At 37.2% G+C, this 17,641-nt stretch overlaps 2 protein-coding genes across 2 annotated transcripts; both read left to right on the top strand.

Moving 5' to 3' along the window:
- The first annotated feature begins 890 nt into the window (after positions 1 to 890).
- On the top strand, positions 891 to 7,601 carry LOC111326363 (pituitary tumor-transforming gene 1 protein-interacting protein). The gene is made up of 7 exons (XM_022930337.2): positions 891 to 1,051; positions 2,933 to 2,994; positions 3,879 to 3,984; positions 5,535 to 5,643; positions 5,826 to 5,891; positions 6,094 to 6,140; positions 6,581 to 7,601. The coding sequence occupies exons 1-7, from the start codon at positions 949 to 951 to the stop codon at positions 6,658 to 6,660; spliced, it is 573 nt and encodes a 190-aa protein (XP_022786072.2). The 5' UTR covers positions 891 to 948; the 3' UTR covers positions 6,661 to 7,601.
- Positions 7,602 to 8,521: 920 nt separating this feature from the next.
- On the top strand, positions 8,522 to 17,037 carry LOC111326385 (protein SPMIP7). Its single transcript, XM_022930367.2, has 9 exons — positions 8,522 to 9,124; positions 9,575 to 9,645; positions 10,129 to 10,211; positions 11,284 to 11,422; positions 12,753 to 12,829; positions 13,857 to 13,898; positions 14,333 to 14,434; positions 15,000 to 15,107; positions 15,376 to 17,037. The coding sequence occupies exons 1-9, from the start codon at positions 8,695 to 8,697 to the stop codon at positions 15,482 to 15,484; spliced, it is 1,161 nt and encodes a 386-aa protein (XP_022786102.1). The 5' UTR covers positions 8,522 to 8,694; the 3' UTR covers positions 15,485 to 17,037.
- The last annotated feature ends 604 nt before the right edge of the window (positions 17,038 to 17,641 follow it).

The raw sequence follows: 17,641 nt of genomic DNA on the forward strand, positions 1-17,641 counted from the left end.
AGTGGGTCCTGAGTTAATTTTTCCAGGAAACGGGAAAGTTCAGCATAGTATATTCCTCGAGATGGTGTACCAGACCTCTCTTGGTTTTTCGGCGGGCTTCCAAGGTTACGTTCAAGCATGTCGAATGTGGCAGAAATTTATTTCGTGGGCCGTGTAGACTCTTTTCTCGTGATGCACAACGGTTTCCTCAAGCTTCTCAATAAACATTAATAATAATATTTCAAAGACTAGGAATCAAAGCTGATTAAGCTTTACCGATGAGGTAACCAAAGTGCCTTTTTTTTTTCTGGAAGAATATTACTGTGTTATAAGCAGACTTGCAGGTGTAATATCCTTCTTGTCATGGGATGAGTGAGAATTAAGGAAAAATGGGAAGAAATAGAAAAAAGAAAGAAAGAGAAACTTTAACAAACAGCGACGACGGCACAAACGGGACAAATGAGGAATAGAAATTGCTAAAACAAAAACAAAACAACAAACGAACGAACAGAGACAAAACAGAAAGTGTGTCAAAGAAAAAGAATTTTTAATTAAACTTTTCCAAACGAGTGATATAGCGGCAATGAATCGCCAAAGCAAAATATCCTGTAATCATATTTCGGGAACACAAGCCCCATCTCCACCACACCACCCCTGTTGTTTCCAACCGAGGGCTCTAAGTATCAGCTCGTGTCGAGTTCTCGAAGAATTAGGTAACAGTAAATGTTCGACATCACAAATATATGCCTACTTTAAATAGAGGTGAAATCAATATTATTTAGTGGCTTCTACGTAATAGATCCCAATTATATTTCTACAAGCCAATCAAAATTTAGGAAATGCTGTCAAACATAACCTGAGCGAAACCTGAGCACAATGAAAGGTAATGACGTCATATCCTTCCCAGAGTTCGTAACTAACGTTGTAGAAATTAGTTTTGAGGAACGAACTTCGAGGCTCTGAGATATTATGCCTCCGTACAATCGTGTTTCGTGTGCTTTCGTGCTATTATTTGTGTGTTTGATACAGCTTTGCCTTGTTAAACCATGTCTGGGGACCAACGAAACAGAAGGTGGGTTAAATTGTTGACTAAGTTACCGTGTGTTCGAATGTAGATTGTTCAAAGGCAGAGGAATTCAATATCAAACACGTCCGATCATGGACCTCCGATGTATCTGAAACGCGGAAAGCGATGTTCTTTGACACGTCATGAAGTGAGGTTTCGTGCTGAAGCTTTGAATCAAACAGAAACGGCTGTAACAGGGCATGATGTACAGAATATGTGTCGGCAACCGTTACCTACACTATGTAAGCTTTTAATGGCGACTCGATTTTCACGTGATCTACGAAACTGAACTAAGCAAGAATTCTGGTGGCCTTCCGTTCTCTCTCGTTTAATATCCATCTTCTGTTGGTATTTTTTTGTTAGCTTGATAATGGACAGAAATTATAATTAAAACGTGATAAATACGCCAATGAGTTGTCCACCAGCATCAAGGCCTTCAAAAAATAAATATTGAAGTTCTTTCCGTATTGTGCTGTTGCATACGTTGTAGTATTTGGTTATGGTACACGAGATGATATCGGAATGACACACAAAGTAAACATGTGTTACTGAAGCTCGAGGAGTAGAACTCTCGTTGATGACAGATAATTTCAGTTGTCTATATAAAGAGGCATTTACATGACACCTACAAATATCAAAGGGTTCAAAATTTGTTTATTTTTTCAAGTTCTGACCACGTTAGGACTTTCTTCATCGACACCAACTGTCTTGAGTTCAAGTTTGTTTCTAGATTTGTTGTTTTAAGTAGAAAGAGTTTGATCTTGATCGTGGTTGAGTTGGTTAGAAGACCCCAGATATTTAAAGTTTTTGTACTGTTACACGTTCATGAATGTACGTTTACACTTCCTTGAAAATAGTTCTGCTGAAGATGTCTTGTACAGTTTAAAGGACAAAAAAGGCATGTGTCTCATGTAGCCAGACCTATCCATTTTGTCTTCAATGATGTGAATTGTTTGAATTTGGGATTATCTGTCAAAACATGCAGTCATTTATGTAGGATTTGTAGGTCACCAGAAGGACTGTTATTGGCATAAAATTCACACACGTGAACAACTGAAGCAGATGTGATTGTCAGAATCAACGAAGAGTTGGTCACCACTCAAAATATTATTATCTTAGCCCTTGGAAAGTCATATTTGTGATGTTATTGTTTGGAACACTCAAGGGTAGTTCTACTTGTACATAGCCTTCTTTTCCAATCAATTAGCCAATCAAATTTTGCTATTTGAGATTTGGTATCAGGGTAGCCAAAAAATGTTTTTTTCTGTAGAAAGGCAAATTGTTCTGTATTGTTCTGAAGCTTATTGAGTTTCTTTGAACAGTGCTTGTTTGGTGATTGGTCCTTATAAGACTTGAAGAAGGAAGTTTCATGCACGGGCAAGGTGGTCTTTGGTTAGCTAGGATGATAACTTTCCTGATTTGGTAGAATTCATTCAGAGCTCTCAAGTTAATTTGCTGGCCAAGAGGGGGTTTTTGGACCACATGGCTCTGGATTATGGTGCTACATTCATTACCTTCTGGGAAGGGGGGATATTGATGGCGTGCTCCCTTGAGAAATTGCTAAAAAATTGACATGTATTCCTTGATTTTGTTCACAATTTCCACTATAGGAAGTGTTCAAAGCAACTGCAAAGTGACAAAGAGCAACTTATATTTAAAAGGATTATTTATTTATAGGTATTTATAAAGTAGCGGTTTACTAACAAAAAATCAGCATTTTAAATCAGAAGTCTCAAATGAGAGAAAAACAGTTTCAGCGTGAGAGCAAAAGATTGAGTTAATTTGCGTGAGTCTCGTACTTGGTACATAAAATTTAGAGCTCTCGATCATTGTATATTCCAAAGTAAGCCAAATCTGTAAAATAATTTTATCCTTTTTGTCACTCAGTTACAGACAAGTGTCACAAATTTAGTAACCAGACCTGCAAATATTGTGTTGAACAGGATGGGGTGAGTGCAGTCTTCATGTGTACTTTAGCCTGCAGTGCAGGCGGATTTTGGCGGGGCAAGTGGATATTCCCATCGGTTGTTCAGGCCGCCATCTTGAATTAGAAAAACAGTGGAGAGTTGGGGCGAGGTAAAAAGTTTACCAAGCTAGTGTGAGGGAGAGAGGAAAATTGGGCAACGGGGAGGGGAAAGAGGGTTTTTCTTTCCCATCCCCCCACCCACTCCGACATTCTCGCATTCTCACCCCAATTCTCCCAGTCTGCAGTGAATCCAATGTGGCGGCTAAACACTCGAAAGATGAAAACCACCAAAACTGCGTGCACTGCAGGCTAGTGTACTTTGATGTGTAGGGAAATTCACTTGTGACTCAGCATACATTTAAAGTCAAGTACATAGATCCTTAATAATGGCTAAGTATTTCTCTGTACTATTATGAATTGCAACAAAATTATGGGCATGAAGACAGGAACTGATGTCAAAAAGAGCAAGGCCAATATTTACCTTTGATGACTGATCAAGCTTGTAAAGAATTATTTAGCCAGGTGAATTTTACCTTTGTGCTGATTGATTAAAGAGGTAATCATAGAAGGCAAGGAAGACACTGGTGTTGATTGCGAATAGGTCCCAAACTTAGAGTTGATTATGTAATGTCAACTTGTGTAGAATTTAGTTTTATCACATTTCATTCCATAATGATATGTAACTAGCAGTTTAAATATATTCAGTTGTCCATAAACTATTTTGGTTTGGTTAAGTTATAAGTTGTGTCTAGCGATTAAAGTGTTTCCATGTTCTTTTTAAATGACTTTGTTGTTCTCTACTAGTCATAAACTTGTTTGAAAAACATTTATTTCCCTCTCTTAGTTTCAATTCTTCTTGGATTTTAGTGTGCATTTTGTGAGAAGAATCAAGAGTGTTGGGAATTTGACGCTGTAAACAGTGTGGTGCATAAAGCTTGTGAAGGTCAGGATTGGAAATACAAACAATGTCTTGGTGAGTAATTTCTTTGTTCAAGGTGTGCTTGTTATTGTAAAGGAAATTATTGCTTTGTTGACAGCTGTATATTTGGTTTATTTTACCACATTATTGAATACACAATTTTGTGTCTTAATTTTTATGTCAAAGTTTGATCATCATAAGTGTATTTTACCAGCACAGTTCGGTAAGTTGTATGGTGTACTTACAGTAGATTGATCAGGAATCATACTGGTCAGTGAGAGAATGGCTTATTCTGTGTTTGCATGTTACAAAACAGCCATCATCTACAATGTAATTAGTTGCATGGCTTCAAATTGCACCTGTATCGGGCACATTAATTTTGCAAATAAAGATTTCACTTTTGCAACTAAAATTTCTCCATTGGTAGCAATTTTGTGACCATTTTACTGTTTAGCTTATAACTAAATTGTACTTTAAAACAGCCTTGTGCCTTACTTGTTACTGGTTGCTGTAGTTTTATCTGAAAAATCCTGGGAAATTCAAGTTAAATGTTGCTTGCCTTTTATCGTTGATTTCTTGCTGAGAAAAGTATCACAGGTGCACTTTTTCAGAAACTACATCATGCAACACTCATGAAATTTCTAGGAAATCTTTGTTTCTAATTTCTGGTTCTGGTAGAAGCAGGTCACTTTTGGGACTAAAATTTTCAAACTTGCGACTAAAGTTTTGGAATTACTTGCAAATTGTGATCAAGAATTTTTTAAATTCAAGCCCCGAGTTAGTGTTTTAAGAACGATGGTAGGCAGGCGCATTTCATCCTGTAAAGAAATGTATTGTTGGGTGTTGCTCTCAATATTCTAGGGATTGATTCACTTTTAACAAGAAGTTTTTCACGACTTCAGATAGTTGCAAATACTAGACAACATAATCTGTTTTATTTACCTGTTGTCAAAATGGAGTATGTAAAAAAAAATCTTTTAAGTAGCTACAAGGGATGTAGTTTTTCATTAATTTTTGTAGATGGCTCTTATTTATGGCAGCTTGCTTTAATTCACCTGAAATGACCACCCTGAGCCTTAACCATTTAAAACCCCAACATCACCATCTGTATTCTTCATACTGTTCTCTGTACATTTCCTTTGGCAAATTTGTTTTAAAATCAAACCTTTTTTATATGACTCTGTCAAAGGTTTTACAAAAAGGAATTGTCCGCCTACTTTTTTCTGATTAATCTATGAATTTGTAAATAGTAAGTCCAATCCATCATATTTTTTTCTCTTTCTTAATGTATTTCACTAATTTTTTTATCATGCATTTGTAGTCTTTGTTATTTGGTTATTTATTTAGTTATTTTAAATGGTTTGATTTTTATGTTGCCTTGTAACTGAAAAACCCTTGTGAGAAGTTGCAATAAAGTATGGTTGTATGTATGTATGTACCTGTAATTGGCGATCGTTATTCCCGTGATTGTAACAAATGATTCAACACCATTACTGTAAGGAGAACGTAGACGATGGTTTTTAAGGGTGAAAATTAAACAAAGGCTTCTGATCTGTTCTGAAAAAAACTCCTTTAACCTATATTTTTCTTTTATTTGTTTTAAGTGTCTGGCAAGATCCTTCTCATTGCCCTCCCAGTGGCAGGTTTTGTGGTACTTGTAGCATTAGGATGCTGTATCTACTGCTGCTGTTGCCGCAAAAAGAAGGCGAGAGGGTATGATCGCAACTCATTATTAATAATGATATTAAAAATTTGTTTTTCATTTCAATCCCAACCTTATGGGTAACCATTTGCAGATTTACATGTACATTATTCCTCTTGGCATGACCTCAGTTCCATTACAAAAGTGCAAAGAACATTCACTGAATAACTGTTTTTACAATCTTTCTCCTTAGACCTGGCAAAGAGGAGGCAAAATGGCGTCGTCAGAGGGAGGATATAGAGATTAAGCACAAAGAAAGGTTTGCATGGTCATAACTTATGGGTTTTTTTTTTTTTTTTTTTTTTTTTTTTTTTGTGATTAGTACTGACATGAATCATAGACACAGTGGCAACTTGGTTGTACCCCAATCAAAAATACCTCACTTTGAGTCCTGGCTTTGTCACTGAATTTCCTTCAAGTAATAAGTTAAACTTAATCTTTTTTTCCCTCTCTGTTTGAAGGCGTGAAGAGAGAAAGAAGAAGCATGATGAAATCAGGAAGAAATATGGCAAGTGAAGAATTTCAATTGAAGTTTTACAATTATAGCAAAAGTATTTTCAGTCATAAAAGGAATGTTAAATTTCTTTAATGGTTATATGGAGAGGATGGTAAGGTTTATTATTTACCTTATGATAGTTTTGGGTGCTATGGTATCAGATTGGCACAATCAGGCAAATTGTCCAAAAACTGCTCTGAATAAAGACCCACTGTTTTTTTTTTTTTAGAGAGTTAAGTGCTCTGGCTTCGAAGTAGGCTGTGGTCCAAAGTAGTTAGCAAGAATTTGATGATATAATGAAGGAATATTATCATAACAAGATGAAAGAGCATTGGTTTTAGTGTTAACTAAACAAGTGCAAACTAAAACTTGTAAGTCAGCATAGAATGCACAAGCAGTGATCTGACACAATTTGGAAGATGTAGGACTGAGCGTAAATTGTTAATTTTCAGGTCTTTACAGAAAGGATGGAGACTCTGAAGATGTGGAAGATGGACGCTATCACCGATTTGACAATGCAGCTGTGGCATAGACATCATCCTTGCCTTTTCCCTTTGCTCTTGCTCTTGTAAAATAGTAGAACTGGTGGAATGTTTTTTCTTTTTTTCTATTTGGGTACTATAGTTCATTTCGAAATTGATGCATTGTTGTAAAGGAAAGGATGAACTCAGAATTACAGTAATACTGTACCACTTTAATGGAAGTTGACAGTCCTTCAAAACTTGATCCACAATCTTCAATCCTCGATCAGGGACTCTTTAAAATTTTTAGGCAGGAGGCTTGAATGGTGTTTCAAGATGTTCAAGTCAAGCTTTTGTTCAGAGTTTCAAGGCAAGAAAGTAAAAATGAGATTGGGAAGATTACTTTTCAGACAACTTGAAGCTTCCTTTTGTATCTTTTGTCTAATTTGCGGTAAAACAAATAATGACAGCATGGGTCATGCCTGAGCCAAGACTGTCAACTTACATTTGAAGCGAGCGTAACTGGAAATTATTTTGTAGGTTCTTAAGAGTTTGTATCAGTTAGAGAAAGAATTATCCCCCATTTAGTTTTCAGTGGAAAAGAAAAAAAACAAACCTTTTCAATTTACATATTAAGTTTTGTTATTTACAATCTATAATTATTTTGTATTTGGCATTTTAAATCATTTGAATCTAGTATAATTAAGAATTAATGGTATTTTTACAGTAAGGTTACATTATGTAGATATTACTTTAGCCTGGTAGAGTGCTGACACTACGTAAAGCTTTCAATTAATTAATGCCCTGAGAATTGAATATACAGTATTTTACAACCGAGCTCTTCAGCTGCATTTTAGGATTAGAAAAATAGGGAAGCTAACTCTCCTGCCAGAAAGGAAAAAAAACCTGTATGAGATGTAGATGCACTCTTTTCCAGCTGATAGGAGTATTTTAAGCTCAACCTTACATATGTACGTATTACCTTGTTGCTAATAAAAGTGGTCAACTACCACCTTCCCTCTCTCTCATAATAATATTTTTGAGTCGAAGTCGATGTCACGGCACGTCAAAAAACATGCAGTCGGATCACTGGCATTAAGTTCCCGCAAAAACTCATTTACCTCAGTTTTTCATTGTTTTAAGAGACGAAGGCAATGCATTTCCATGTTTTCCTCCAAGTAACTGGTCCCTCAAAGTTTCCAAGGGCTTGGCCTTCGTCAGTTATAAATCGCAGAGAAATTGATCAATTTATAAATAGTATAGACTGTGGTGTGTTGCGCTGGTGAATCTTTGTGGCCGTGAAACTGGATGACTGAACTTCTACATTACGGCAAGAACAGGCAATTTGGCCCCCTCACGTAGGAAACCCCACCCAAGCCGGGAGAGAAGTGATAAATAACAGAAGAAATACTTGTTTTAGTGTTAATTTGATCTATTCAAATTTTATAGTCCTGGGCTCAGTTGACGGAAAACGCTATCCAACAGACGAATCGCTATCCGACGGATAAGTGATAGCAAAACGTAAAGCGTTATCCACCAGATAGGTTTTATCCAGTGGATAATTACCCTTCGAGCAGAGCCTTTTTAACCCGCCCTCGAATAGAAAAGGGAGGATTAAAAAGAAGAAAAGGCTCTGCTCGCAGGGTAGTGGATACCGTAATCCAACCTTTAAAAACCTGGTACCAGAGCCCGCCCTAATTTTGATAAGAAGTGTTTGTTTTTTTTGTTTTTTTGGTTTTTTTTGGTTTTTGTTTTTTGTTTTTTGTACCAAGTTCCATTTGAACTTTACAATAACGTCAAACTTTATGAATAATAAGTAATACGCTTTAAACTACTGGAGACATGTAAATAGGATTTAGGTGAGGAAAATTCCTCAAGTGATTATTGTTTGCCTGGATGCCTCTGCAGACCTATTTGAGCCTGCGATATAAGCTTCCTTAGCAACCGCATGTTGACGACCAGACGGTTCGCGTTCCAGAACAAGGCTATTATCACAAATTAGATTCTTTATCAAAATCTGTAACTTCTGCCGAATCCATTCACAACAGTCAACGTAAAAGATGTGTAACTGGTGATTTAAAATACTTTTTTTTGGTTTTGGTGGGATGGCTACGGCGGTGAATACTTCCTTACCCCGGCCGCCATTCGGCACATTTCGTCTCCATCTCTCCGAAGACCCTATCGCCTTGGAACAGCGATTTAGACGGCAACAGGCATCCGGAAAGTTTCCAGCAACGTTCCACACTTACGATATAGCTTCATTTCAAGAGAAAGATGAAGCATATTTTCGCAGATTTGCCGAGAAGGGCGAGCGTCGCGCCGACGCACCGAGGCGAAGCGATACACCAGTTGTGGATCCAACAAGTGGTTTCACCTCAGTCGGTGCCGACGCGGAAGATGGAAATTATCAACAAATTGATCCTCTTGTGAACAAAGATCATAGACCGCAGTCCGCCATACCATACGGACGACCGATTGTCTCTCCTATTCCGGGCTTGAGGTCGCAGAATGCTCCATGGGAGGCGAAAAGCATGGGTAAGTTTTTTAGTGCGCAAAGTACATTGTATTTCGAACTATATGTAGTATTGCTTTTGCTAACAACGTTTACGACTTTGTCACTCTTCGAAGAGGTGATTATACTTTCTTTTGCGAAGAAATCGTTTTCAAAAAGCATGAATAACACTACATAGCCTTTTTATGATCAATATCTTTTCACTGACAGTAAGTAATAAGTAAAGACTGAAGTATCAATATAATCTACGATTCATTTAGCGTTTTGGGGCTACTGGTACGTGGCTGTCACGGTTAATATAGCTAATTAGTTATTCATGCGTTACGGTTGGAGAACTTTGCTCAAAACGCTTGGAGAAATATATATTTTTATATTTTCACGGTTATTATGAAGAGATGATTTGAATCAAACCATTAGATGTAGAGCTTAAAACTGTGTTGACTGGGATTTTTCTTCATCTTTTTTTGAGGCAGAATTAGAGCAGCTTCTGCAGCAACCTAGCCAATTTCCTGGATTCAAAGAGGCAAAGGAACTCTCCCAAAAAGTATGGATCATAACGAGTTGATATTCTTTTTTGAAGGAAAGATACGAAATTCTTACCAATTGTCAGTAACCAAGGAAGGTTGAAGCTGAATCAAGACCAAATCCTATACCCCTGAGAAGTCTTTTTGTTACACCTCTAAAGGTGAAATTACATTCCCCTATGAAAGGCCAGATTCCAACAACCAAAATATCTGTTGTCTGTGACCTTGAAATTTGCATCTTAGGAGTACAAAATTTTGTGGCATATTTCTTTGCTAAAATACCCCTGTGGGCCTCGAACCAAGTTAGTTGCCTTCCATTGGTGGTGCATTAAAATCAAAATGTACCGATACAAATTCAACTTGCTTAGAAAACTGTACAACACTTTGAGTTGATCTTGAAAGGTCAATCTTTTTTTACTGACCAGTCACAAGCATAAAGTCTCGCACACAAGCTAAAGGAAACAATGAGAACAAATAAGGCAAATTTTACCTGAACTTTTCAGGTTCCAGCTAGTGAGCTACTGAAAAACAAGGAATGGAGGGATGCAGTGGCAACAAGATCATTCTATACGTCAGAAACTCAAAAGTATGCAGCTATGTTCAATTTATTGTTGAAATTATGTCTGAAGGAATTAAAATAATTGCACATGTAGATGTATCTTTAAATTAAAAAAAAAAATTACAAATTAAAGTGATGTCTGGTACAATGTGCATGTTCACCTCACTAACATCTTCTATTGCATTGGCACATTACTTTTGTGCAATCTTTGTGTATAAGTTGTACATCGTCAAATGTATATTGGATGTTTACTCTGTTCGTAAAGGTTTTCCCTCTCCATTTTTACTTAGCCAGTGCAATAATTATTCACACAGGCAGCATTATTTTTTTTTATAATTACCAATAATAAGGAATCAAAAAATTAATTTGATTCAATAATAAAAAAACAATCATTTTTGTTAACTTATGATATGTGTTAAGTCATACTTTTTAGTTTGGTTAGGTCTATGATTGTACATAATCCAGCAAACAATTAATGAGAATACTCAAAATTATCAGGTAGAAGTGTTTTTATTACACGACTCGGGCAGTCAGAGGGCCAATAACTAAAATCAACCAATCAAAATGCTCTATTGCCAGTCAATATTCTCTCAGTATTGGACCGGGCACTGTCCCGAATGGTCCCGAATGATGCCGCACTTGTGTCCCTTTGAACTTCAGTCGTATAATAAATCTCTTATTAACGAAGCTTGCTCGTGACCATACTGGAAGAATATCGGCCCTCGCTCTTTTTTGTTCGGACCGAGTGCAGCAAGGTCCATACTGTCAAGACCTCGGGCCAATATTCTCCCAGTATGGCCCTCGCTCTTGGTTAATAAGATATATATCCTGATTTTGCACCAAATTCGTTCGACTAATTTACAAAGAAATGTGTAGCAGCTAGAGGGGAGAATTAACAAGCAGATCTTGGGCATTAAAGAGTAAAAGACAGAGAAGGTTGAAACAGTCTGTAAACAACAAATGTGAAAAAAAAATTTTCAACTTTAGTTTCTAAGATGACCACAACCAACGACTAGCTCTTTTCAATGAAGATGTGTAACTTCTGTTTCCTTTTTTGTCCACTCTTTTTTAATGTGCCATTTTCATTGTTTATTTGAAGGTTGTACAGTGGAGTAGATTGGAGTTCAAGAATTGCTCCATCTGTCCCACCACCTATCACCACAGTTGAGTTGCAGCCAGACATGGTATCCTACAGATTTACCTCAAAAAGATATTCACCCAAATCAGAACTTTGGCAGGTATACAATTTGTCTGTTTATTTGACTTATTTTATAGAAAAGCTCAGTTCAATTCGGTCTCAAATCAAATGCCCATTTCAGCCGGAAGTTATCCCTGGAATAGCATCTAAGGGCCAAAGAGTTTTGCAAAATTGATCAAGTTTTGAGTAGATGGAGACTGTATTTTTTAGTTAAGTATTGTGAACACCTAGGAGTTTCTGTTGTCATTTAGGTTATTCCTAATAGCTTATTAGCTTCCTTTGAAAGTTTGTCAGTACTTATTTAATTACCCCCCTAGGTAGACAACTACAGGTACCTAATTCAGGGCTGGGGGAATTATGCACTATTTTATGAGAAATTATGCACCATTTTTTCAGTGATTATGCACCAAATTTAGCAAATTATGCACAAATTATGCAAGTTGTACAATATTAAAAGTATTGAATTTTACATATATTTTAAATTTATATGTAAGTCCATATTAAGAAAACCTAATTATAAATAATTAGTCACCAGGATATTGCTTAACTCTCTCTTTGGCTGTTATATTGTAATATTTTTTCTTTGGTTTGAAAAAACTTTCCATTTCAAACACGAAAAGAACAGAAAAGAAAGTTTTTGGAATAAATTTACCAAAATAGCACCATTTTTTTTTCAGAAGCGTTGATTCGATTTTACTTGTTTTCCTGCGTGTTTGACACGATCTTTTCGATTAGAAATACAGTTTTTGCCATCAAAATTCACTACAATTTAAAAAACTATTTTAAAAAGTTTTGAAGGTAGGAAAAATTATCCTTTAGGACATATTTTTCTTGAAATATTGAGAATTATGTCGAAATGATGCACTTTGTACAGGATTATGCGAATTTTGCGTTTGAGCTAAAATTGTGTGCTTTTGCATCGGCACATAATTCCCCCAGCCCAGCTAATTAGCTAAAGAAAGTGCAAAGTTAAGACACTTCAATTGGTGTTTAATATCAGCAACTTACTTACACTGACCTGTCAAAGTGGATTTCCTTAACTGTGATGTCCAAAATGCTAGCAAGGGATTAAAGCCAGGTATTAGGAGGCAGTGGGCTTGAAATAAATAGTTCACTATTGTCATGAAAATTTTGAATGCTGTTCAAAGGAGCAAGAAATCAAATTTTGTTTGGAGTCAAATTTGTGTTATCCTATCGACTATTTAATGGCAAAGGAACCAGTGGGTAAATAAATGTTACAAAAGTGAGAGTGGAGTGTTGTTTATTGAAAGACTCGCTGGCCTCTAGTTATTTTGCTTTTATCTCAGAATGAGTTGTATTCTTACATGTTTGACTTTTTTTTCTACTTCACATTAATTTTATATCTTCAGAAAATTGGCAGCAGACCACACAGTTGGGATTTTGTTCAGTCACGCAATGGACACCATGTACATGGACCCATTGATTTGTAAGTTAACGGCAATAACATTTCCACGTCTTGCTGCATGTTCTCCCTCAGGGTCACCATTAAGATTATGGGAAATGAACAGCAGTGCTCAATACATTGAATTGTGCCAATTATTGATAGCTAATTCCTTATGATCAGATTGGTTAGTTTTTAGTGAGAAACCAAAAAGTAGTAGTACCTGTAGTGTAATGAATATCAACTATTCTATTAGTTGGTAACTGCTGCTATTAGGACTTTCTATCGCCTGCATGAGGGATTTATTCCTATCATTTTGGTTTTTTCTTTTATTTTATATACTTTTTTATGTACTTTTTACACTGTCTATTGTTTACATAGTTAGTATTTGTGTATTTCTCATTAGGGCACGCTTAATTTGGAACCTTGCTCTGTGTTGTGTCCCGCACCCTTGTCCTCCGTTCTCTTCTGTGTCTTGTTCATATGTATATTTTAGTCCTTTTAGTAGTGAAAGCGATTCAATAAATAAATAAAATAAATAAATTAAATGATAAAAGTGTTGTGATCTATGGAATTTAGAAGAGGACTTTACATGTGCTGTGCCTACAGTGGAATTCTTCAATATTCATCCAGAAATTATGTTCTATTCACCCTCTTCCCCTCCCACCCCTACCCTCCATGCCCACCCCTACCCTCCATGCCCTTCCCTACCCTCCACCCCTCCCCTACCCTCCACCCCTCCCTTACCCTTTACCCCTCCCCTACCCTCCACCCCTCCCTCTACCCTCCACCCTTTTCTATAATTTTCATTATGTATCAGATGCTGGGGAGTGTCCACGAGCTTCCCAATTTAGACACTTTTTGGCCCTTTGGGAGAGGGGGCACTGGATGGGTTCTGTTTTTGTCTCTTGTTTCAAGATTATTTGTTAAAATAATTGCACTTATCTTAAGACAGCGCAGAGTATAACAAAGTAGGTACAGTAAAATGTAGTTATATGCAACCAAACTAAATTAAATTGATAACTTTGAGCTTTTGACTCAGTTGACATTATTTTTGTTTGTCAATGTTCAGCTGCAGCCCAAGCAAAAAGACAGGACATATACCAGGATACAGGTTTGTCGTCAGACAGAGTTTACTCTTCTGGTATTCTCCCAGTAGTATTTCTAATACGATGAATATATGAAGTTCATATATTTTGATCTGCGGTATTAGATACGTATGATGCACGATCCTCGCAGAAGAGATCCTCGTATCTGATTTATCATCACGGGTGTATTACGAATCAACTTAACGGCCTGCTCCCAGTTGGCTTGTTAGCTCAATTGGTAGAGCGCTGCACTAGTATCGCAGAGGTCAGTGGTTCGAATCCCGTACAGGCCTGATTTTTTTTCAGGTCTAATTTTCGCTATTGCATAAGTAGCGCTCTCTACTGCGAGGATCGTGCATCATACGTAAATAGTATTTCTGTTCTGAATGTGCGCTTTCTCACTGTGGCATGCTGCAAAGGTCTGATTCACCGCCTTTTAAGTATGTTTGGTTCTTTGCAGTGGCCACAGCCCTGGATTTGGTCACAGAGACCATCCAAGGAAGACTTTTACACCAATTGCTGTGGTGCGGACATCACAACCAAGATTCACAGACACTGCAAGGTACATGTATGCCAGTGAAGATTTGTTTTAATTGAAAAAACAAAAAAAGCTCTTGTTAGTACAATGAAGAACCAGCTATTCAGGCAGGCCAGGAGAAATAGGAGTTCATGTTGGTTGACAGTCCATGAATGAAAAGCGTACATAATTTTTAGGTGGAGTTAGCAGCAGGGAGCTTGAGTAAGCGTCATTAATTCTTCTGTACCTGTTCAAAAAGATTCGATTACCCAATCCATCAAAGTTGCAGCCACAGCTAAAAGGTTTTTTCAACTCCTCGAGAACCTTAAAAGTAGTTAGTTTGAAAAATTATGGACAAACAGACTTGAGAAAGCGGCATTCTTGAGAACGTTTCTCAACTTAGCCCCCCCTTAAATTTTACCATTTGAACGCACGAGACAGGGGACGCTTGTGGGAAAGCATGAATTTGCGGTCACTTGTTTCTGTGGGGTATCGAGGTTTAAAGGAAAAAAAAAAAAGGAAATTAGTACATTGGTCAAATAAAATATAAAGTTGTGAATGGTTTGGTAAATTCTCCAAGGCTAATAGATATTTATTTGCATTGTTCAAGGCGTGGCAATATTCCTGGTTACTCTGGCTGTGTGCTGTTTTCAGCGCATCATCCTACGCACAGTAAAGAACCAGACCCAAAGGCTACCACCACAGCTAGAATTCACAGGTATTATACGTTATGAGATCGGTTCTGTGCAACATGTCAAAGGAGCTACATTTATCAAGCGATATTTTGAGACTGTTTTGTGCTGTTGCGGACCATCTCCAACCGCTAGGCAAGGAGGACATTATCTCTAAATCATATTTGCCTCAAGAGATAAATTTCCAAAAAGATGCAAACTATCATTTTCTTTGTGAAAGTCAATCAGCATTATTTTTGTAAGATGCCTTTTAGACACTTGTGATAGATGTGATACATTTTTTCTCCCTTGCAGAACACTCAAAGTTCCAACTAAAGTTCAGTTGTCACCGTTTAGACACAAGGGACCGATGTCCAAAATGGTGACTTTAACTCGACCATACAATCCATTTAACAAAGTTTAGGACATGTGATAGGTTTGATGTTCAAAAGGAGAAGTAACTGTGTAGTGTGTGTTTGAATATTAGGTTTGAGTTTGAGAAGAGTCTACCCTCTCGATACCACTTAAGTAATTATGTGTTACAATGACGCGATGAAAGAAACGTGGACTAGGTACACTGTAGAGGTTTTAGCACCGTGGCTGCAGTTTCAAGTAGTACTTGTCCATAGAACTATGTTTCCATTTGGTGAAGCAACTCTAGAATTTTAATACCAACTTCGCCTTATGGTTGGCACCGCGTTGTAGATACAAATCCGGCACCAAAACGCGCGTATCACCATGAAAAATGGAGAATCAGCTTAGTCACCATTACTATCCGCTTTGATGGTTTAACTTTTAACTGGTAGAAACCAGTAATGAAAGTATCACTGGATTGCACGGGGTTTGCTTCACTTAATCACCCAACTAGAACAATTTTCCAGTGAGTTTCGATCGTTATCCAGGACCAGGTGAACTTATTTTTGATTTACCCTGCTCTGTGATTGGTCAAGAAAACTCGCGCCATCCTCTCTACCAATGAGATAGGTCGCCTGCGTTTTCCCGCCCTTCACTTTTTCTCGAGTTCTCATTCGCTAACGATGATGTTTTCCTTTGATATGATTGGACGTAGTGAAGACTGCTTTCGGTTTTACGATACTCAATCTACTTCCATCGAGTAACAGAACTAGTCAGGGTATTATTAGTAAAATTTACTTATTTTTAAAGAGGTTTTTACCACATTTAACAGGAGACTAAATCAAAATTCAGATTTTACGAAGCGACTCTCTGCCGTGACAAGTAATTTATTTTTGTTGTTTTACTTTTGTCTTGTTATTTGCTTTTCTATGGTTTGACTGTTTGTTTGTTTCCGGTTTGCACATAAATTTGCTGTCTTGAAAAGGCTTCAAAGATTTTCTCTTCTTGTGACCAGCTTCACAGCAATGTTTTGTTATCTCCACAATGCATTGAAAATGGGTACATATCGTGTATTGGTATTTTTTACTCGACTCGGGAAGTCAGAGGGCCAATAACTAAAATCAACCAATTAAAATGCTCTATTGCCGGTCAATATTCTCTCAGTATTGGACGGGGCACTGTCCCAAATGGTCCCGAATGATACCGCACTTGTGTCCCTTTGAACTTCAGTCGTGTAATATCTCTCTTATTAACCAAGCTTTCTCGGGACCGTACTGGAAGAATATCGGCCCTCGGTCTTTTTTGTACGGACCTCGCTGCGCTCGGTCCGTACTGTCAAGACCTCAGGCCGATATTCTGCCAGTAGGGCCCTCGCGCTTGGTTAATAAGATATATATACAACACAAGTGAACACAAAGAGAAAACAATTTGGGGAACGAAGGAAATGTTTAAAAATTCATGAATGGAGACGAAAACTGTTCTTACTGCATTTTTTCCTTTTTTTAGTATTTGTAAATTTTGCATTTGTAAATAGCACCAACAGTCTTTACAAACCATTATTTATCAACTGTAGCTAATGAAACATGTAAAGACTGTTATTGTGATAAAAGTTTTGAAACACAACGAAGTTGCCCTCTCTGTTTGTCTGAAGCATTTTTAATGATAACTTGTAAAAACACTTAAACAAAACGAAGGGTACCAACTGAAAAAAAGAAACCAAGAAATCTCCCTGTAAGGCAAAGCACAAAGTTAATTTACGAACGTCCCTACGGCTGTATCTGCATCAGAGATTGAGAAATGTGATTGGACAGTTACACGATAGAGTTATAAGAATAGAAGTAATATCCCATGCAGCCATCGTTGGGTTCTCTTCACGCAACGCGATCTCTTGCAATAATGTATCCAGAGTCCACGTCCCCCTAATACTTGGTGGGCGGGATAAGGGGAGTGTGAGCTCTGGAAACGAGATTGTCTAGCTTTGTCTACGTAAATATTTGAATACAACGTCCAGTCCCCTATGTAGCTGCACTAAAATAAAAAACAGTTAATGCCTGACTGACTTCTACATAAAGCCGAATTACAGAAAAACAGGAGGAGTGATGCATTCATAATATGCATTCATAATATGTTCATAATATATTCATAATATGTTTGTTTCCTCGCTCTTATTGGGCTGACAAATGCAATCTAATCTCCGTGGGTTTCTGTCTTGTAGAAGCTTGTTAAA

Source organism: Stylophora pistillata, chromosome 12 (assembly GCF_964205215.1).
Source record: "Stylophora pistillata chromosome 12, jaStyPist1.2, whole genome shotgun sequence".
In the NCBI taxonomy this organism is placed as follows: domain Eukaryota; kingdom Metazoa; phylum Cnidaria; class Anthozoa; order Scleractinia; family Pocilloporidae; genus Stylophora; species Stylophora pistillata.